At 44.7% G+C, this 23715-nt stretch overlaps 1 protein-coding gene across 1 annotated transcript in view; it reads right to left on the bottom strand.

The window, feature by feature from the left end:
• GRIA1 (glutamate ionotropic receptor AMPA type subunit 1) overlaps positions 1–23715 on the bottom strand; it is a 285987-nt gene that overhangs the window by 132270 nt on the left and 130002 nt on the right. Inside the window, exon 3 of the mRNA XM_046667310.1 lies at positions 2354–2593. Coding sequence (XP_046523266.1) covers positions 2354–2593 — 240 coding nt within the window. The remainder of the gene's footprint in view (positions 1–2353; positions 2594–23715) is intronic.

Consider the following 23715-nt stretch of genomic DNA (forward strand, 5'->3'; position numbering starts at 1 on the left):
CTGCTGATTTGTAGCTAAATGAGAGAGGAGCCCACTACTCAGTGCTGCTTAGTTTCATCTTTGAGACACAGCTGCTGCATTAGCTTCCTACAGCTGCTGTAACAAATTACCACAAGCTCAATGGCTAAAAAAAACACGCATTTATCATCCTATACGGCCAGAGGTCAGATGTTTGAAATGAATCTCCCTGGGCTAAAATCAAGGTGTCAGCAGGATTATGCTACTTTCCAGAGGTTCTAGGGGAGAATATTTTCTGCCTTTATGACTTCCAGAGGATGCCTGTTTTCCTTGGCTTATGGCCCCTTCCATCTTCAAAACCAGCAGGGACTGGTCAAGTCTTTCTCACATCAGATTCTGAAATTGACTCTTCTGCCTCCAATTTCCACATTTAAGAACCTTTGTGATTACTTTGGGCCCAGATGAATGATCCAGGATAACCTCTCTATGTTAAGGTCAGTTGATTAGCAACCTTACGTCCATCTGTAACCTCAATTTCTCTTTCCATTTAACATAACATATTCACAGGTTCCAGAAGTTAGGCCATGGACATCTTTGGGGGGGAAGTAGAGGTCATTATTCTGCCTAGCTCAGATGGTTATTTCACTCTTGCATTATTCATCAACCTTTGGTACATATATTATTTCTGTCTCCCTGTAACACTGCTAATCCTCCCCGCGGGAGCCAATGGGGTGCCTTGGTCTCAAGAATCCCCTGTAGATTGATTCTGTTATGTCTTCTTTTCTTTGTTTCATTCTCAGTACAAGTTGTTTGGTGTGCGTAAGCCTCACATTTACTGAAAGTTGACTATGCGTCTGGCACTGTTCTACTCACTTTCCTGTCTTCAATTCACTTAATCCGGTGAGGTAGACACCATTATTACCCTTGTTTCACAAATGTGGAAATTGAGGCTCAGAGAGATTTTGTCATTGGCCCAAGGTCACACAGCTAGCAAACGGCAGAGCTCCGTCCTAGCTCAGAGTTCTGAGGTAGAGGAGCTCTTTCAAGAGTGTGGGTGCTCCTGCGGGGCCCCAGAGGTGATCCTGCATAATCAAAGTTACATTTTTCTGGCTTTGCCACTTCCAGGCCTCAAGCTTCATTATGCAGCAAGGCTGTCCTGAAATAACCCTTCTACAGGTAATCCTCACAATGGCTGCTGTCTGAGAAGGGAAATCATCAAAATATGGAGAGAGAAGGTAAAATTGAAGAAAACAGAGTGCCTCTGGTCTCTCCTGCTGGCTCCTCATTGAGTAACGGCTGCTTAGTTCCTCCTGAAAAACCATTTGACAAGCCAGTCTCCTCCTCACAAGTCTTCTAAGCCTTCCTACAGGCAACCTCCTGTAAAACCTCCCTTTTGCTTAGGGCGAAACTTCTCTGCCTCAGTTTCCAGACCTTGCATCATGATCGATTTATTTGTTTACACCAATACTGACTAAGTTCATATAAGACTATTTAGTATACAAGGGGAAGGTAGGACAGTACATTGTAACACCACAGAAGTTAGAAAAAAGAGGAGAGTTCCCACTTAAGGATCAGGGAACAGAGAAAGTGGTATCTGAGCAGGCTGCAAAAGAGAAGGATTTGCATATGTAGATTTGAGAAGGGAAGTACATTCCAGAAACCAAGAACAGCAGGAATAAAGATGCAGAGAAGAAAAAAGTATAGGAAATATTTGAAAAATGTGATGTAAAATTCAAAATTTAGGTGGAGGCAGAATTTGAAAGGCCTGGGAGGTTGACAATGATGACGGCGATGATGATGATGATGATAGCAGCTAATATATAGAGAGGACTTCGAGCATTTGTCATGTTGTAGGGACTGACAAGCACTTTCTAGTCATTATCTCATTTAATCCTCACAACAACTTTATGAGGTAGAGACTTGTTTTATCTTTATCACAGAGATGAAGAAATGAAGGCATAGAGAGTTTTATCCCCATTACATAAATGGTCCAACTGAGGCAGAGAGAGCTTGCTCAAAGTCAGACAGCTGGAGAAGAGACAACACAGAATTCAGATCCAGGTCTGTCTGACTCCAGAGTCTTTACTCCCAACAACCATGCCTTGAACCATGAGCCACTCAACTGAGGTCCTTAGGTTTTGAGTCTGGACTCAAGAACCATGGAAGCCTCGTGAGCTGTAGAGTGACATGATGTGTTAAGAGGATTACTCTCTCAAAGGATGTGTTTCCATACTGTGAGTTAGAGATTAGCCACTGAGAAATTGGTCCATAATAATAAAGCATTTCTGGATCATTCCCCTATGCTTTTCAGGAGGCAGGGAGGCATCATTCTCCTTCCTGCTGGTAATTTTCTCTCCATCCCTCAACAGTCTCCCTCCCCTAACTGCTGGCTTACCCCGGTCGGCATCATAAATGTAGACAAATTTCTGCCACTTGTAATGGTCGATGATGCTGATGAGGGCATCCTGGAGCTCAGGGCGCAGTTGAAGGACAAATTGGTTGGATGTGTCAACGGGAAAGCTCGGCGTAATGAAGCAGACATGGAGGGCCCCACAGAAGGAGGTTAGCATGTTGACAGTTCTCCGTTCGTAAAACCCAAAGATGGCATAGACTCCTTTGGAGAACTGGGAACAGACTGGAAGAGGAGAGAAAAATTAGTGGATAGAAGGTGCTGTAAACAAGCTGTCAGATGGTTCCAAAACTAATCCATCCACTAGTCCATCCAACTGTTCATCCATCCTACCCATCTATGCCTCCCACTCACTCATTCATCAGTCTAACCCACACGTCCATCTGTCTAATCCAACATTTATTAGGTGCTTGTTCCATGCCAGATGTTGTCATGGTTATTAATTATAAATATATACAAAGTAGTTTCATATGTTATCTCATTTTACCTCTGCAACTACGCTGATAAGGTAGGAAAGAGATGACTGAGTCATCTGTTAAAGGGGAAAAACCAATGCCCGGGAAGTTAATAAACATGGCTCAGGTAGGACAGCTAGGACATGTCTGAGTTAGGCAGATATCTGAACCCCAATCCAGTGATCTTTCCACAACACTGCCCGTCCCTTTAGGACAAAGCATAAAAAGATGCTACAGGAAGAAGGAGGTTGGTCAGCTTGCTGCTGATACATGTTTAAGAAAGCAAACGTTGGTTTTCCCAGCCCAGCCCTTAGCTTTCAGTGCACGTTTCTCTGCTGATGTTCATTTTATATTTGTACATCCTGCTAGCTGGCTTTTCAGGTCCCCCAGTGTATCAGCCATAGTAATAGCTTAGCTGTGTGAACAGCCCCACAGGAGCCAGTTTGTAAGATCCCAATGCAGTTACCAATCCTGGTTTGTGGCTGGTTACACTGCTAGTTAGAATATAATGCTAAAAAGACCAAGGTCATGGGGCCAAACTCCAGGTCAGTCAGCCACTAAACTTCATTTTAATATATAATATAGGATGAGGACTCATAACCCTTGCCCCAGTCAGGTGATCAACCCCAATGCCATCCTCAATGCCTGAAATTACCCTTCTGATATGGATGGTGAGGCAGACAAGCCATCCTCATCACAATAACAGTGTTTCAGAGTGCTGTGCAGTCCGTTCATATATATTAGGCAATTTAGTTCTCATCACAACCCTGCAACTTTGGTACTACCTTTTTTTTTTTTAAGATGAAAAATGAATGCTCTTAGATCCTCTTCTCTCTTTACCACATCACCTACTTCCATGACCCCACGTTGCCTTGTACATGGGGTCTCAAATTATGCTATATAAGCATTGTCCAAATGTATCCCATGAAACGTTAGTCCCACAAGATGCTCCTTAAAAAAGAAAAGTCTTCTTTGTTCAAATAAATTTGGGAAATGGCACATACCTTGTCCTCATCCTGGAGGTCCATACTGTACACAAACTACACAAAAGATTGTGAGGGATCCTGCTGAACTTCAACCCAGGTTTTGTCAAATCTATTTGCCCCCATGACCCTTTATTGGTGAATACCTTTAACTTGTTATTGAAGAAACTGTGGGTCATGCTTCAAGAAAGAATGTGGTTAACCACTGGTACCCAGTTGCCTATTGTGAGTCTCAGTTCTCAGTCAGACCCTAGAGATAATGGGCTTGAAAGATCATTGTCTCTTAAAGATTGTAAATGAACCACACAAGTCATCCAACTCCCACTGAAATGAGCATACCATCTACAGGAAACCTGGCAGGTGCTCATCATCACCTGCTTGCATACTTGTAGTTACTGGGCACTCACTACCTCTCAAGGTGCCCAGTCCACTGACTGATCACTCTTTGAAATCAGAACTTCATGGAATACCTGCTCTTAACCCACTCCACAGCCCTCCTGGCATCTGAAGATGGTCCTCATGGACTCTAGCTATACGGCATTTGGTTTGCAGCAGCGAAATCTATTCTCTACCCAGAAGACAGAGGAATCTTTCCAATTAAAAAATAAAACCAAAAGAAAACAGATAAAACACATTGTTTCTCTTCCTTCTGCAAAACTTCTCAAAAGACTTGAGGCTTCCCACTGCACACAGGAAAAGTCCCCAAACATCTGGCCATGACTCGGAGCCTGAATAACCTACCCCTCTGCTGCCTCCTACCTTACACCACTTCTTCTCCTTGCTCCCTGCTCTAGCCACATCGGCCTCCATTCTGTTCCTCAGGGCTCCAATCTCATCCTGCCTGGAAGACTCTGCACCCAGCTGTTCCCTTCCTCTGACTGCAATGCTCTTCCCTTACCTCTTCGCAGGGATCGCTCCTTGTCAGCCGTTGTATCTCAGCTCAGATCTCACCTCCTGGAAGAGACCTTCCTTCATCGTCTCTTCTAAATAGTGACTCCACCCTCCCCTCACCCCTTATAAGTCTCTGTCATATCACCTTGTTTTATTTCTCATACTTTAATTATTATTATTTGAAATCATTTGATTTTTTACTAGTATATTTCTGTGGCTGCTCAGGTCAAGGTTAATTCCCTGAAAACAGGGGTGTCATTTGTGCCCCAACACCAGCAAAGTGCCTGGGACAAGGGAGGTGATTAATAAATGCTTGTTGAATGAAGGACTGAATGATGAGTGCTTGGAGAGAGGGTCAGATGACCCACTGTAGGGGATGAGGAGGAGCTGGACCCAGAGATCACTGTTAGGTCGCTCTGGACCTGCTCCCCTGTTCTGGGTAGGTGTCTTCTAAAGTAGCTATTTATCCTTCGCCTCTCATACTGTCTTCTCGTTCACTCGAACGAGGACCTCTTTCTGTTTGCAGCAGACAATAGGCAGTCTTTAAAAGTCTATTGTACAATCTACACAGAATTCGAAATATATTATCACGTACATCCAAAAGCTATATAATGTTATAACCCAATGTTACTGCAATTAAAAAAAAGTTGAAAAAAAAAGAAAGAAAATGAGTGAAAAAAAAAAAGTCTATTGTAATTGCCAGAATCAAGATTGTCATAAATAAGGATTTCTCCACCAGGAAGCATACACTGTATATTATTCTCTCCATGTTAAATATAGATTTGTCAAAAAGCACAACCCATCTTACTGGGTGAAGAGTATATGGGGAGCACATAAACCCTGTTAAAATATTATAATACGCTCTCTACGGTATTTTTAGGACTTCTTCTCCCCTTGCTGTAATGAAATATTACCCTGTGGGATATAAATCTTATGTTCCAGACCTATTCCCTCACGTCGTCTACTTGGTTTCACATCTTTAGTTGGGCCTCTGGGACCCTCAAGGCAGACGTTTCTTGCTGGAACTTTAGAAGTACAGGAGGAAAGGATAAGATGGGGGTGGAAGAAATGGGATAGGTAGACATGATTGAATCCTTAGACACACAAAAGGCCAGGATTCCTTTTCCTCCTCAATTTTCTCCCCATCTTGCCCTTTTGCAAACTCTCTTCCCTTAAATTGAGTGTCTTACCTCTAGGGCTAAGAGGTAGATTTACCCACTGCTCCCTGAAAGAGCATGTGTGGAGGTTGCCTGGCCTAGAGTGGATCCTGGCCCCCAGAATCACTCAGCATTTGACCTTCAAGCTGCCTCCTCATTTCATTTCATTTTTGTTTTGTTTTTTTTTTTGCTGAGGAAGATTGGCCCTGAGCGAACATCTATTGCCAATCTTCCTCTCTTTGCCCTGAGCTAACGACTATGCCACTCTACCTCTATTTTGTACGTGGGTTGCCGCTAGAGCATGGCCACTGACACATGGTGTAGGTCCGTGCCCGGAAACTAAACCCAGGCTACTGAAGCAGAGCACACTGAACTTAACCACTAGCCATGGGGCCAGCCCCTGGCTTCTCATTTCATCTAAGCCTGAGTGGCAGCAGAAAGCGGGGGAGGAGGGGAGGGAGAGGAGGCAGAAAGAGACTCTGCATGCCCAAGGCCTGTGGGAGAATACAGTCATTGGTTAAATGTTGAGAAATATAATTAGTTGCAGGGCATTTCTTTAAATCTGTCACAATAAATGTTCAATCAGAGGAGAAAATGTGGTCTTATCGAAGAAACACTAGACCAGATGCCAGAAGACCTTCAGGATTCTCTTTTTGGTTGTATCACAACACAGTACTTATGCGACCTTGAGCAAATCCCACGTTCCCCCTGGGCCTCAGTTTTCCCATCTGTAAAATGATGGTTTGGACGACATAATATTTAACGTCCTGTCAGGCTCCAAGATTCCAAGCAACACTTTATTATTTGCTGGTCAAACTTTTAGCAACCTCCAGTGTGCTTTTTTTAAACCCAGAAATTAGTTAAAGGCTCTGAGTCCTTGGATCTGATTGTGACAGAATCCTCACACTAAATCTAGATGCATCTGGAGTCTTGAGTTTTATTTAGGATGCAATTTTTAACCTGCAGTGTGAGTTAGTTACTTAGTAGAGAGTAGCTGAGAAGGAGCCACGTCAGAAGGGGGCTAGAGGTTGAGATGGTATCGTCAGACACAGCAAGCAGGAGGGAAGCAACAGGAACATGGGGAAGCAGCATCGGAACTCTGCTGGGCCTGGTCTCATCAGAGACTCTCACGCTGACATTGAACCAGAGTAGGCTGGACTACGTGCGGTATCCTCCACTGAAGAAAGCAGTGGCGCATAGAATGCCTCTGATAGTAAGAATTAAGCGCTGACATTTGAGTCCTTGCGAAGTGCCAGAAACCATGCCAAGAACGTTCCCTTGCAATAACCCCTTTCATCCTACAGGTAGGTTACAAATCTGATCACACGGCTTGAGTGCTTGACCTCTATGATGTGCCACTCCCTGCCTCTCCTCCCCCCACCCTGCCAAATGTTGGAAGGAAACAGTCTTGGCACATGGGTCAGCTTCAGGGTCTAGGAAATCGTCTCAGGCAGTACACTACCTTTCCCTGTCACCAGATAAAGAGGCGTTACTGGATTAAGGTCTATTGATAGTAACCAAGCAAAACTGAGTGCTGTGCTCTGTGCATCCACCTGTCATCCCTGGGAATCAGGAAGAGCACATATACACACATCTGTTCTTGGATTGGTCCATCCATCAGCCCGTCCACCCACTCATCCACCCCTCGACCTCCACTCTGCCACTACCACTCACGAGACACTGTGTTAGGCAGTGGAGATGCAATGGCAACTAGGCAGACCCTGACCTCAAGGATTGTCACCTTGACAAGGGGAGAGATTGACAAGTAACCAGACAGTAACACGTCAGTATAAGTGCTGTGGCCGGGATGAGTATTTGGGGACCTCAAAGGAGGCTTCCAAGAGGAAGTGCCAGGTTCAACACTGAAAGATAAGCAGGGATCAGCCGGGAGAGGGGTATAGTGCTGTTGCGTGTGCATAAAGACTATTCCAGGGAGAAAGAACAGCTCCAGCAAAGACCTGCAGAGAGAGAAAAGACACTGTGCATGTAGGGAGCCCTGCCAAAGTGTCAGCTTCCGAGGCCCTCGCCTCCAAGAGATTCTGTAGCAGAATGTGTCCAACAATCAGAGCGAGTGAAAAACGAGGCCAGGAATTCCCTCTTGGGGAGGCAGGAGGGCAGGAACTGCAAGGGCAGGAAAACCCACACGCTGCTCGGGGGTGGGGGCTGTCCAATACTATCCATGCTTCACTCAACCTCTTTGATAGTCACTCCTGGTGAAGGCACCATCCACTTAGTATCAATAAATCTTGCAGCCCTGGGCACTCGCCCTGACAGCTCTCTCCCAGGGAGGGAACTCCTGGTGTTAGCAACTCCTTTTTTATTGTCACTTCATTTAAGGCCTCTCACACGGACATTTCTCCTTGACTCCTGGTTTCAGTCCCTGGAAATGTGGCAGCCTCGTTGTAAATAGTGGATAATGAGGTGACAGGACAGCTTCCTTTTGGGGGAGGGAGATGAAGAGTGTGTGTGTGGGTCGGGGGACTTCCCTCTCCCTGAATAATTCTATCCTTATCGGTGGGTACGACAGTCTTGATCTGACTCTAACCTTGACATCAAATATGCTTTATTTCTGTCACTCAGAGGACAATAAGAATGCCCCTCCATCCCCTTATGCTCTCTTACATCCAAGATCTGATACTGACTTGCAGCGAATTACCAAAAAGATATAAACTGTGCCCATCCCCTCTAAACAACATCACAGTTATTTAGGATTCTTAGAAATGTCCAGGGCTTCTCTGTCATTTACTAGATAAAACATTTATCATGCATTTGTTAAATTCAACAAAGATTTATTGAGCACCAGAAACTAATATTGCCAGAAAACTGGAATACAGTGATGACACGAGACAGATGTGTTTTCTGCTTTCATAGAGCTTATACAGAGTTCATTAAGTTTTACATCAAGGGAAAAGGGGATAATTTGAGACAGTGATAAAGGGATTAACCATAGAATAAATAACCATAACCACTATTTCAACTGGTGTTTACTGAGCACTTACTATAGGCCAGGCATGGTGCTGAGCACCTGGTGTCAATATCCAGGTAGTGGGACCAGTTATCCAAAGGCAATGAGATGAGAGACAGGAGGGGACCTTAGAGAAACTCCAGAAAAGCCAGCACAGCTAGGGCAGTGGATCGGCACAGAGTTGGTGGTGAGTGAGGATCAGGTTGCCAATGGCCTTGCTTGGACTGCAGAAGTGAAGCCACTGTGTCACGTGTCAATGTTGCATTTCGCTTTGGCTTTGGACTCATCTCAGGTTCCGGACTCACCCTGCCTGGAGCCCAGTTGGGACGCGGCAGTAAAGGAAGATGTGGAAGGGGAGCCATCCTCCCCTGCTCAGATTGACGTATTTATTATAAAACACGAGTATTAATTACCACTGAAAGCCAATGAGATGTGACACTGCATATGAGGCTAAGAATTAGATGAAGATTGGGTTCACCGGTCCTGGAATTAGACTCACTTGTAGGCTGACACATAAAGCCAGGGGCAAGGGGAAGGATAAACAGACTGATCGATCATAGGTTCTCCTGCACAACTCTTCAGGTGCCTGACATCGTTCTGGAAAAGTAAATGGAAAGAAGAAAATCTGGGACTGTGGACAAGTCCCTTCCCCTCTTAGGGCTCCATTTTCCCCATCTGGACAATGGAGTTTACACTAAATCAATGTTTCTCAAACTTGCTTTTGTGTGTGAAATACCTCCAATCAAAGTTTTATATTCATTGGGGATGTGTAGTTCTACAGATGGGAATGTTCTCTTTCTTCTCTCCATCTCTCTTCTATCTGTCTACTTATCCACGCATCCAACAAATGTTTACTGAGCACGTAGTATCTACTAGGCAGCAAGGTGGTGCCGGGGATACAACACTGGATAAGAAGACACATCCCTGCTATCATGGAGCTTAGGTTCTCGAGAGGGGAGTGAGATGATGTGCAAACCAACAATACGATTCTGCATACTGGAGGTGTTACAAAGAAAATAACATGGGGTAACATGAGAACGACTGGCAGGGCTACTTTAGATAGGACGGCCACAGAGACCCTCTCTGTGCCACTAACATTTGAGCTGAGAAATGAACCATAAGAAGCAGCTGACCAGGCAAAGGCCAGGGAAACCATTTTAGGCAGAAGGAACAGAAAGTACAAAGGCTTTTAACAAGGTTTAGGAAAAGATTGATGAGCTTGAGAAACAGAAAGAAGGCCAGTGTGGACGTGGTATAGGAGAAAGGAGGAGAGCAGTAGTGATGAAGATGAAGAAAAACATGTAACTCTCTGAGTAAACTTTTTTTTCCCTGCTTTTTTTTTTCTCCCCAAATCCCCCCAGTACATAGTTGTATATTTTAGTTGTGGGTCCCTCTAGTTGTGGCATGTGGGACGCTGCCTCAACATGGCCTGATGAGTGGTGCCATGTCTGCACCCAGGATCCGAACCCTTGGCCGCCGAAGCGGAGCACATGAACTTAACCACTCGGCCACGAGGCCGGCCCCCTCTCTGAGTAAACTTAATGCTCCTATAAGGCATATGGTACTTCATGTGTGGCTTGGGTACCTGCAAAGCTCTGGAACATCACCTTGGTCTGAGAAGGTCAGTACTAGTTGATCTGACCAGACCTTTCAGCTCTAACATCCTATGGATCAAGTGAATGGAGGCGAGACACAGTGGAGGGGAAGGTTGCTGACTCAAGTTGGAAAATGAGAAAGGAAACATCTTCCAACTTATGTGTAATGGGACTACAAACATGGGACAATCAGCGAGTTCACTGGGTTCTAGTGTAGATGCTGCCGTTTCTCAGATCTTTCTCGGCTTGCTTTAGGTTCTGGACCTTCATTCACACTCTTGCTCCAGGATGTACAGCCCTCCTTCCTCCTGCCTTTTCCCTCTCCAAATCTTTGTCATTTTTTAAAGGTTCAGCTCAAATGCCGCCTCCTCCGTGAAGATCTATCTGTAGTCTTTCAAATGTCCATAGAAATTTGTGCCTCATCAATTTTTATCTAGCATTCATGCTTTATTAGTTTGAATTGTTTGATTTCAAGAGCAGAAATCAATGCAGGCTAACTTAAGACAAAAAGAAGTTTGTTGGAAGGATATGAGGGAACCCCAGCTAGACAGCTGGACCTTAGAGAAGACAGAAATCGCAGCAGTCTGGGAATCTAGGTGGCAGGATTTCATGGACAGTCTCTTCAGAGTGGCACCATTGCTCCAGCCATTTGTAATAACTGCTCCATACAGCTCAAGACTGGCCTTGCTCAGGGCCTGGGTCATCTATTGGTCAAGAGAAGGCAGAGCAACTAACTGTCTTACTAAGGTTAGATAACTATCTTACTAAGACAGCAACCAAGGGAAAATGAAGGTGCTGTGAACGGAGAGGGGATGGATGCTGGACGTATAAAACCAATAGATGTTTACCAAATTTCTATTTGCTAGTATTTTATAATATAAGTCAAAGTCCATGCCTATGTTAGGAGTGCCATAAATGTCACATACATCTAAACACCGAGGTTAAGTAAGGAGCTATATCAAATTCAGTCATTGTTGCCTGTCTCCTCTTGGTTAGACACTGTGGAATAGGGTGGTGAATAAGAGAGATGATACCTCCGCCCTCCTGAAGCTTATGTTATTCTTTACAATCTCTAGAGGACATTGCACAATGACTATACAGTATTTTTGGTACATGCGTGAAAGAATGAATGAATGAATGTAAATCATCTACTATATTAATCAATTGATACTATTCTTGACAATTGGCCTCATCTTGCTTCCAAGGCTTTTCTTGCACTGGATGGACTCATTATTTTTCTTTTATATCATCAAGTGACTTTTTGTGCATTTTTATCTTTTCATCTGCAACTGAGGTATAAGTTCCCTTGAAGGTAGAGACCCTCTAACTCCATCATTTTTCTTGGTATGTATAATGTGAAGTACCATATACAGAGCTGGGCAGAGAACAAACATAAATGCTTGCTGATGTTACTTGTTTCACACTCTTTTAAGTTAGGTTGACCATCTAGCAACCGTGAGCTTGGGGGATCTACAATGCTCCCTGCCCCCACCATGCTGGGGGCTTCAGTCCACTGAACTCTCTCACTCACATTATCTTAGGCCAACAGAGGATGAGAGCTGTGCTCTTAGGCTGGCATTCGAAACCCAGCCAACCTTAAACTATTCCACCCGCAACACCCAGTCTGCTTAGCCAGTGCTCCCTAGTCAAGAAGGTTTGCATCCCATTTCTCAACCCTTAGGATGTCAAATGGATTAAAACAAGGGCATTTTCACCCTGCACAGCAAACTGCTTAGCACCACTATCTCCCATGTAGTATTACGGAAAGAGGATCTTTCAGAGATATTTCATAAAATGACACAAGTGTATGTGTATGCTATCCTCCTTGACCTATCACTTAACCCAAGAACAGTCATAGACATTATTAGTACTGAAAGCTACCTGGTCTTCAGGGCCTATTGGCCTAGAGAAAAGCCTCCTAATAGACAGCTATTTGACCAACTCCACTTTAAAGTCTGTTTACTTTTTTTTTTAAGATTTTATTTTTTCCTTTTTCTCCCCAAAGCCCCCCGATACATAGTTGTATATTCTTAGTTGTGGATCCTTCTAGTTGTGGCATGTGGGACGCCACCTCAGTGTGGCCTGATGAGCAGTGCCATGTCCGCGCCCAGGATTCCAACCGACGAAACACTGGGCAGCCTGCAGCGGAGCATGCGAACTTAATCACTCGGCCACGGGGCCGACCCCTAAAGTCTGTTTACTTTACATGTGCTTGGGATCTGCAAAACCTGGGCTCACGGCTATCACTAGCCACAGGTGGATCCTCTTACCTCTTGGGTTGTCGGCATCGTAGAGACTTCCCGCTACCCATCTGTTCTGGGTGGCTGGCACTACTTGGGAAAAAACACTATTATTCTTTTGATTTATTATTACAGTTATATCACTTATTGAGTGTTTGCTACATGTGAAATCCTGTTCTAGGCACTTCACATGCATTTTATCCTTTCCTCCTCACAACAACCCTATCATGTTTTTTCCTATTTTATGCATGAGGAAGCTGAAGTTCAGGGAGATTAATTAATCTTTCACAGCTCATTCAGGTGGCAAGTGACAGAGCTGGGATATGAGTGCAGTCTGTCCCCGTCCATGGCCTGTGCCTTGAACTATGCTACTCTATCCTCTGAACGCCTATCAACACAACCGGAGCTTTCACTCCCTGGGTGATAGCACCAGCCAATACTGAGCGCTTACCATGAGCTAGGTACTGTGCTAAGTGCTTTATGCGAATTACTCATTTACTAATTAAATGAGTAAATTATGTAATTACACAATTCTTCATTTACTAATTTAATAGTATGGAGTAGGGATACAGTTATTATCCCCATTTTGCAGAGAGAAGACCGAGGCTAGTTAACTTGCCCCAGGTCACATAGCCATTAAGTGGAAGATTCAGAATCCAAACACAGGCATTCCAACTTCAGAGCCACTGCTCTGGTCCTCTGATCCTCTGTTCCAGGTGTCAGCCAGCTTTTTCTGCAAAGGGCCAAATAGTAAATATCTTAGTCTTTGTGGGCCATACGGTCTCTGTGGCAACAAGTCAATGGTGCTTTTGTAGCACAAAAGCAGCCAAAGGCAAAATGTAAACAAGTGAGTGTGAAACTTTATTGATCATGTAAAACTTTCTTTACAAACACAGGCCTTGTGCTGGGTTTGGCCTGCGGACTGTGGTTTACTAACTCCTACTCTATGCTACTCTGCTGTTGGATAGCAGGTAGGATGAAATGCTGACATTTTGGGAGTAGTAATAATAACTCATACTGTCTTATATGATTTTCAAGTGTCTCACATCCATTCTCTTTTGTGAACACCCAGTAAGGAAGGTAGGGCAAGAATGATGGCCCTGGAGCCCACGTACAGATGAGGAACCAAGGATCATGCAGCTGAGAAATAATGGAGACAGGTGGGTGCCTGTCTTCCCTTTCTACATTTTGTGGTCTTGTGCAGTGACTCTGGTTATTCACACTGTGGGAAGGGCAGGGGAAAGGAACCCTGAGAGGGTCAAAGTCAATTGATGATGCCCCAATTTGACTGAAGGCCACCATATGCTGGCATCTGTATAAGAGTCAATGGGGCCTCGAAGGTCACAGATAGACTCCAACTGAAGTGCTGACACACGGACAGCAATAGGGCAAATAGCTGGGGTGGTTCTGAGTTCCAGGCTTCCTCTGTTATGCATTGGCCAGCTTCGGACTAGAGGAAGCTGTAACACTGCATCACAGTCAAAGGCTAGTCTGATGAGACAGCAAGAGGGACCCTAGCCTTGAGAGGGCAGGTGGTTTCAAGGGTTTATTTAAAAAGTAGACATGTACCAGGGGGCTCCCAACATTGTGGCTAGACCCTTTAAGACCAAGCCTCAGCCACATATGGCAGCTTAGTCAGGAGTGCTGGGTCAGGGGCTCGGTCTCGAGCTAGGATCCTCCGTTGACAAGAGGCTCTGTTTGACCAGGGGCTCTGTTTGGACAAGGTTAGGACTTAGAAATGAGGCTGAGGTCAGGGCTCATTCGTGGGTTGGGTTCTGGGGCCGAGATTAAGGCTGCAGTCCAGGGCTGGGGTGAGCGCTCACTCAGCCTGATTTAGGGGTAGGAGGTGGGGTTCACTGAAGAGTCCAGAGAGGGATTACATCTTCCTAGCCCTGCCTCTGTGCAGCCTTTGGGAACTGGCATGCTAAACTAACCAGAGCAGAACATATAAATGCAAGGAGGCTAGCCAAAGGGAAGGGGGTTGTGCAAGAGATTAACCTCCTAGCCTCCTCCGTCTCTGGCCCAGTAATCACTGGGTGCCACCTCTCCCCCTCATGAAGCAACTTCTGCTGGTTCATGAATGAACCATCTCTGCAAGGAACACCAGGTAAATAATTCATGAAATGAAGCTAGACTCTCCCTTTGGCTATCTTGATTCTGTTCCCTGGGTGAGTGGGAGGAAAAGAATATTTTGTTTCTTATTTGCTATTCTTTTCCTGTGAAAATCATGCATATAAATGGATTTTCCTACGCCAAGCAGCAAGCCTACAGTACAACACACACCCCTGAACTTTGGGTTTGGCACCTGTCAATCAAAGCAAAGTTTTACCGAGACCTGCAGATGGCAGCCCGAGGGGGCCCTAAAAGAGTGAAATTCCTTTCCCAACCAGGGTGTATCCGCTGAGGAGGTGAATGGACAAAAGTGAAGGATGAAATAAGGCTATGGATAAGGGGTTCTGGATCTCAACACCATATGACACCACCAGAAACCAAATGCCACCTCTTCTGATGTCTGAATTCACTCCTGACCCCTGCCCACGGCTGATTTCTTGGGCTGAATACTAATGCAGTGAAAAGATGGATACAGAAGAAAAGCTGAACCTTTTTTTCCTGCTCTTCTAAAGCATGGGCTCAGCAAAACATGCTGAGAATATCGCGTTTAAAACACATGCTCAATCAACAGAGGTTGCTAGGAACACGTACTTGCCTTTCCTTTCCAACATCCCACAGGTTGAAAAGAGCAATCAGGAGGCTGCCAATAAGGGCACTTTGAGATGGCAGCTGCAAGTGCAGCCCCCGACCATCTCTCCTGCTCCATCTGCTCCCAGGCCACGCCCCGTCTGCCTCACTTCCACTGGTCGTGCTTTTACCTCTCAAGACAGTCCAAACTTTCTTGCCTTGGGGCTTTTGCACATGCTGTTCTCCCCTAGCAACCCCTTTAACCTTCTTTAAATGGCTCCTCCTCATTCTTCAGGGCTCAGCTTTAGTGTTCTCCCTTCAGAGAGGCCTTCTCTGAATTATGTGTCCTGCCCTTTCATTCTCTCGTGCAGCACCTTGTGCATCTCCATCATGGCTTATCTCTATCTTTATCCTGTTTAATTTTTTCTTTATGTATGTAATTTCATTTCCCCTAATAAGTCAGAGATCATGGCTATTTTATCTACCATTATAGTCCTGGCATCTAACACAGTGCCTGGCACATGGGAGGCTCCAAAACATATTTGCTGAATGGAATGAATGAATGAATGACCAGAGAAGCTGCTTGTTCTCCCTGTGACCTTAGGTAAGTTATATCCCGTCATTGTTGTTCATTTCCTCATTTGTAAAAGCAGGGAGATTCAATTAGCTCTAACACTTTTCCACCTCTAAAAGTGCACATTTTCTTCCTTATCCTTTTACAGATGGAAGAGTGGAGGCATAAAAGCGTGCCATCCAGCCTGGGGACCGGAACGCACGTCTCCTAGACAATTTGCACCAACTGAGACTCTTTAGCAAAAGCCCAGCTGCTTTCTCCACAGACACTCACCCCCTACTCCCTGGATCTAATTCCTTTTATACCAAAATTCAAGTCACTTTTCAAGGTTTCTCAAAACATGGGATGAAACAGCTCCTGCTAAGAAACAGTGCAGACTTCTTGAATTCTAGAAGAAATTCTGAGAATCAAAGCATTTCTCACTATCCTGGGGAGTTCTCTTTGTATGTCCCCACTAAGATTAAGAGTTCCAGGAGTGTGTGTGTGGGAGGAGGGGAAGGCTCAGACTCAAACTAATTCTGGGGAAAACAGTAAGCAAGGAAGGAGGGAGTGGAAGGCACAGGCACAGATATACGGTGGAACTGGTGAGAGCATTTGAGAAAAGCATGAACATGAAGCTAACATGCTAGCTTTCTTCCTTTGGCACAAGGCACCCACGAGCTCCATGTGGGATCACCTCACTGGCCCCCATGAACCCCTCTGGCCTCATTTCCTAACAGTCCGCTGAACACCAGAGACCCAACCCCACTATGGTGTGCAGCAAACCATTTCCTTCTAGGTCTCCATGCCTCTGCACACATTCCTCAAAAATGCCCCTCCACACCTGCAAAACTTCTACACATCCTTCAAGACCCCAGTCAGATGCTGACTGCTGTGGGAAGCCTTCTGACTGTTCCAGAAAAAATTACTTCCTTCCTCCTCTGAGTTTCTAATGCCCTTTCTCTCTTAGTACTTATCCTGATATGCTAGAATTTAACAGTTTCTTGTCTGTCTTCTTCATCAGATTATGAGCTTCTTTAGGGTGTGGCTGGGTCTAATTTGTTTTTAAAGTCTCAGAGCTTGCCCTGCTCTTGACATAGCAGATGCTCAATAACTCTTTGTCAAATAAGTTTTGGTTTGCTCACCTGTGAAGTGAGGGCAATAATACCTGCCTTACCTGCTGTGGGATTACCAAAGTCCTCCATTCACTAAAGAATGGAGTATGCGCGCAAGCCATCATTTTATTCAAATTGCACAACCCAAATGCAAGGTGGACTGGACAGGGTATTACTATTCTCTTTATCCAGATGGGCTTCCAAGGGTTAGGAGGCTTCCTCTGAGTAGCAGAGCCAATAAATATCCAACCAGAAAAAGAAAATCAATTTGCTTGACTTCTGGAGGGCTTCTTCCCCACCAGAGCACAAATACCTTTCAAAAATTAGCTAAGTTTGGTCATCTTGACTGACTAAAGAAAACATGAATGTAAGTCTTTCTAAAGATGTCACAAATGTATCGGCTATTCCCAACCCCACTGCCACCCTGGCCTAGGGCTCTGTCACCGCCCATCACACACACTTCCAGCACTTTATCACTTCCTTTATCTCTTTTCTTTATCCCTGCCTCCACTTTGCCCACCCTCATCCATTCTACATGTAGCAGCCAGAATGTTCTTTGGAAAATGGAAATCGGATCCTGTCATAACACGGTCCCCATGGGCCCTTCCTAGGTTTCTCAACTATGCTTTGAATGAAGTCTTAATTCCTTTGCACCACATTTAAGGGTCCGCATGGCCTGAGTCCTGCTGACCTGAACAACTCAGTCATCATTTCTGTCTCCTCATCCACTGCTCGGCTCCTCCAACAAGCCACAGCCTCGCCAAGCCGTTCCCTCTTCCTAGAACTCTTCTCTCCCACTTCCGCTTGCTTGGCTTCTTCCCATCTTTCAAGGACCACCCCAAGCAGGTCATCCTCTGTTCTCTGTCACAGCATTCAGTTTGTGTCCTTCACAACACTTTACGCAAGTTATAATTACAGTAGAAGCCCTTTTATCTGATGCAACGAGGACAGCAATTAGTTATTTGAAAAAGATGGTTAAGACAGAGAATCACAATAAATGATTCATAGCAGGTATTTTCTTTTAGCTTAAAACACCAAGTGCACATGTATTTCTTAATCTTTTGATGTAGTGGGAACTTCAAGACACTTATAAAATAAATGTGAGGGCAGGATTTTTTGTTTTTTCCCCAATCTTTTATAGTTGTCTCGCCTATGCCAAATATTACAATGTTTTTAGTGATTCATCTTTGAGCCTTTCAAAAGTAAGTTAGTTTCTAAAGAAATAAAACACGTTGTTTTTTGCACTCATATTTCACCAGTTTACATAGTTTGGGGTTACTTTGCCCAAATATAGTAAAAATACAGATGTGTAAAAAGGTTTGAAAGCAAACAGAATTGATTCCTAGCACATCTCCAGCAAAGTTGACGTCAGCAGAAACAATATGGGCTGATCAAAGAAGATGCTACTGACCAGAAAGCCTCTGGTGAGCTTTCAACTCACTAGAGGCATCAGCTGGGACGCTTACAGAGAGAATGGAGAATGCAGATCAATCCAAAAAGATGGTTGAGTGCAAGTTAGTTATGATAGACTTCACTGCATCTAATTGATGGTTGATTATCTGTCCCTCTTTTAGGCTGTAAGTTTGTGAGGGCAGGGCCTCTTTCTCTTTTGCTCAGCATGCCTGCTCAGTCCACAGCACAGTCCTTGGCATTAAGAGGTATAGTGAATGCCAAGTCAATGAATAAACGAGTGAGTGGACTATTTCCCTCTTTAAGCTGACTTCTGTTTCCTCAACTGTAAGAGGATAGGCATGGACTAGGCAAGCATTGTCATTTGCAGATCCAAACTCTGCTACCACTAACTATATTACCAATAACCCTTTCTGTTTCTCAGCTTCTGATTTCCCCCATACATTCTACACACACTTTAGAGCATTACGTTATTGAGCTCCCTCACACCCCACACCAAACCACCACCACCACAGCCATGCCACTACCTACCCTCCCACCTGGAGTCATTTGTTGGTTTAGAATGACCCCCTCCCCCAGTGCCTCCTCTAAGACAGGTGAGAAGTAGCAAGGCGAGTTATGGACTGTGGTACTAGAGCCATGGAATCTCTGCTGATTGTTTCTTTGGGGTGCTGTGTGAGCCTGAGTCAGCTTTGAGCTGAGGGGCCTCTACTCTGAAGATCTGAGGTGGGAAGCTTGGACCTGCCTTATTCGAGACATTGGGCAAACTTCTGCCCGTTGCCTTGGGTTGGTCTTTCCTGGTCCCCATAGCGCTGAGATCCAGAGAGCCAAGATCAGGTGAGGGCTTTGGGAAAAGAAGCTTTCATGGGTCCTTCAGCTCACAGAAGCCCACAGTGTGATTTGGTGCAACAGGCGTATGATAATGAACATTGGGCTTTTTTTTCCCTTCAATTTATTCCTTTGTATATCTCCCTCTCACATCTAAGGAAAGAGAGGGGCCAGTTGAGGATTTGGGGGTTCTGGTTACCAACATAATAAAAGTGGCAACAAATAATGATGATGAATCATGATGATGATGATCATTATTTTTATTATTTCTAATATTACTAATAGCTGCCTGCATATATTGAGCCCTTAGATGTTAAGAACTAGATTATAGATTTTATATTCATTAACTTTTTTAATCTCTGTAACAGCCCTGGCGTGTATACACTATTATTATCATTGTTGTTGTTATTATCTTATAAAAGAAGCACGGAGGCACAGGTAGATGGAAGTCACAGAACTGATAATGGCAGAACTAAAATTCAAACCAATGTATGTCTGATTCTACAACGTGAGTTCTTCCTATCATGCTCAATTGTCTTGCAAAGTATCTAATGCCATGGCGTTCAGTGAGTAATTAACTCATTGATTCAATATATCCTATGCGATACAGTATGGGGAAAACAAGAACCAAGACCCCTGCCTTTAAGAGGGACATTCTAATGTGATGAGGGGGACAGACTCATGAACCAGTAATGAAAGCTGTCCAAGAGAAAATGAAATTCAACAGCAGAAGTACAGCACGTTCTATCCATTCGGAGGAAAGGGTAATGCCTTTCTCAAGAGGGAGAGCAGGGTAGACATTGGCAGCATAGCCTAGCATTTTATCCCTCTGTGGAGCCCAGGTGCAGCTTCAGAATCCTCCTCAGCCTAGTCACCACCACCAAACAGCTGGAGCTGTCATATGAGATTAAAAGTATTTACTTCCTTGGTCTCAGGGGAGCAGGAGAAGGAAAGCCTTACAGTCTCCTCATTTTTTATCAATTCTCTACAATGTCGGTCATCACAGACATTTCCCACGTGTCTTCTTCTCACTGCTTCAATGCCGAGGCAGTTTAAAGTGTTTCCAGTCTTCTCATCTCACTGGCTGTCAACTGGGCTCCAAGCTGGGGAGGCCAGAAGTCAGTACACGGTGCTGTGAAAGGCATCCCGAAGACACCTGGCAGGAGCAGGACCTGCATGTGCCACACGGACCTCCAGGAGGGCTGCCGCTTCCAGCTTTACCCGACACCAGGAGGGAGGTGGAGGGAGGCAAGGAAACGCATCTTTGACCTCATAAGAGCCCAAGTCTGCAGAGCAAAGGTAGAATGGTCACAGGAAGCCGGCCAGGACACACTGGCCTGCAAGCCCCCAAATTTGGAGTCTAGTGCGCAAGCCCACCCCTGCCTGCCTTGCTGCATAAACTCAACAAGTCCCTTTCTGTCTCTGGGCTTCATCATCCTTAATGGTAAAGTGAAAGATCTGGCTGCAGTTCCCACATTCTCTGATGGTTCTCAGCAGCAAAGTGATGAGCAGGAGACAGAGCAAAGCTGGGCTGTGGACCAGACAGGATTCTACCCAAGAAGCTGACTATAGTAATGGCTCTTGTGCATGCACTACTGGATCTTAAATTCCTGCAAAGAGTGCACCTTCCAATATAGAACCTACTGTATGAAGAAGAAATTAGAAAACAAAACTCAACAATTTGCTCTATTGTACAGACAAGAAAACCCAAACGACGCAAAACAAGAAAAGCAAAACTATAATTCAAGAGTAGGCAAATGTGCTGGCTGTGCAAGGATCTGGGGTGAAGGCAAATGAATATGTAGGTGCATTTAGTTAATTTTTTAAGTTATCTAACGTTCAAAAGTGGCTAGTTTGCCTCAGATGTTACCCAGAGGAACTACATAATATTCACTACAGTAATAATAATACAGATCGTAAAAGCAACCATTTATTGAGCATTTACTAAATACTTGCATTACTAAACATATGCATTAATTTCTTTATTCCCCACAGCAATCTCCTGAAGAAGGTACTAGTATCTCCATTGACAGATGAAGATACCAAGGTTCAAAGTCACACAGACATGGCGGATCTGGGAGTTACAACCAGGTCAGTCTGAACTTCACCTCCACGCTTGTGGCCATCCCGCCTTCAGAAAAGCAAACACAGACAAACGGACTTCATCTTTACACCGACTCTCTGTGATGAGGAGAATTTCATCAGAGCCCTTCACCACTCATTCCAATCCTTCAAGATCCCACTTGAACACCACGGCTTCTGTGAGAGCCCCAGTTGGATCAATCCAGCCCTCTCTAGGCTCCTATAACTCTTAGCTTGTACATCCATTAGCGCACTTAGCACTTCCTGCCTCATGCTGGAGTTAATTGTATCTGATCCTTTCTCCATTCTATACCCAAAGCAAGTTGTTCAGACTTTCATTATGGCACTTAGCGTCTTGCATTTATGCTAGCCATGCCTGGATTTGTCTCCCGTCTTATACAATGAGTCCTTCCCTTAAGGATGGGAGCTGTGTCTTAGGAATCTTTCTGCATACCTGGCACTTAACAGTGCTTTGGGAACAGATGCTTTCTAAGCCAGGCTGGTCCATGCAGCTGGTTTCTCCATTCTGTCCGATCTATCGACTGCAACACCCTTCTGGGGTACTTTTCCTTGCACCCTTTCCATGGTCTGGGTCATTGAGCAGTGCTAGCCAGGGGTCAGGGACTCCCATGTGGACTATTTCTCAGATAACAGAGGAGGTGGGGCAATTACCCCATGCCATTCTTGTCTGTGTGGTCCTCTCTCCTCCAATGGAGGACCGTCCACTTTTGCATCATCAGAGTTCGCTTTAGGGAAAGGATTGCCTGTCCTGTTCTCTTACTCTGGAGTTAGTGACTTCCTTCTTCTTGGGGAAGAAAGGCTCTGACCCCTATGACAAAATCTTTAGAGGTCATTTTTCAAGTAAGGGAGGCTTCAAGGCCCACTGGGATGCTCAGATTCATGTGCCTATGTTCACTCCTGGCTGGACATCTGAGTGGTTAAGAGTAGAGGGTTTGACGGTAGACAGATTGGGTTCAATTCCCCACTCCATCCCTTGGGCAAGTTAGTTAGTAACTCCGAAACCTTTGATTCCTCCTCTGATTACAGAAATAATAATAGTACCCACCCAATGGGGCTGCTCTGAGAATTAAATGCATTTAACTTAGCAAAGGAACTCAGCAAAGTTCCTGGCTACTATTGTGTATGTTGCTACATTTGCCATTGTTGCATTGTTGTTTTGTAAACAACATCATCTGGCCACGAAGAGAGACAAGAGCAACATGCAGCTGAAAATTTTACCTCTGCAATTGGTAGGAAATGAAAAATCATATGTAGCCTCTAGTTGGGGTCTAAGAATAGCTATTGTTAAGTTTCTGCTTAAAAATAACTTGCACATTTTCAGGCTTTCACAATCATGAAAAAAGTGTTTTTTAGAATGCATCTTTATGAATTGTGCCATTTTATAGGAACCTGAAGCTCAGAGAGGTGAAATGAAATTTCCAGGGTCAATCAGGCAAAAATCAGCCAAGCTGGGGCTCCAACTCAGGACTCCTGACCCCAGGCCCGTCAGTGTACCTTCCACTGAACATCCCTTGAGCTACTGCCCTTTTCTTGGATTTAACCATTATGCACCACTTCAGCTTTCCCACTAGTCCCTATGGCAACCTGGGTACCATCTGAAGATGCTATTTTGCCCAGTATTGAAAAGATGATGGTAACACATCTTGCTACATAGACATTGCTGAGAGGAGTCTATTTCTTTATGCAAACAAGTTTCCACTCCACTGTAACTGTCTCTGAGCATCACACCTATATGAGCTAATTCAGCTGAAACTAATGTGCCAATGTCTATATTAGTACTGAGGGTTAAAGGTCTAGTCATTTTCTTCAAATGCTGCCATTGAAATGCTGACGAGAACTGCGCTGGCATTCTGGGGTGAGCTTCAACAGTAGAAAACACACGGAAAATAGGCTAGATTTGTTATACTTCACATTGAGAGAGCAGAGTCAGGGCCTAGCATAGCTAGTAGAGATGAGATATAGTGAGACCCTGGGTGGAAACCTACCCAAGGTGCAACTGTGGGGATGAGACCCTAACCCTGAGCTGTGGGGCAGCCCTTACTCCTGGAGCACATGCCCTAAATACGGGCCCAAAGATGCCTTGCACTTTACCTCTTCTGGACTTTTGTTCACACTGTTCCTTCTGCTTTTCTCTATTACTTAAAATTATATAGGACTTTATATCATCTAAAAAATATTTTTATACCTGCCATTTTGCTGAATGAGGTAAGTATCAACCCCACGAGGCAGGTACGTATCCCTGCTGTTTCACAGATAAGAAACTGGAGGGTCAGAGGCAGGAAAGGAGTTGCCCAGGGCCGCAAAGCTCATCTGTGCAGGCAGATCTTCCTTCTCCGGCCTCCGGATGCAGTGTCTTTCCATATGTGACAGTCG

Source organism: Equus quagga, chromosome 7, assembly GCF_021613505.1.
Source record: "Equus quagga isolate Etosha38 chromosome 7, UCLA_HA_Equagga_1.0, whole genome shotgun sequence".
Taxonomy (NCBI): Eukaryota; Metazoa; Chordata; class Mammalia; order Perissodactyla; family Equidae; genus Equus; species Equus quagga.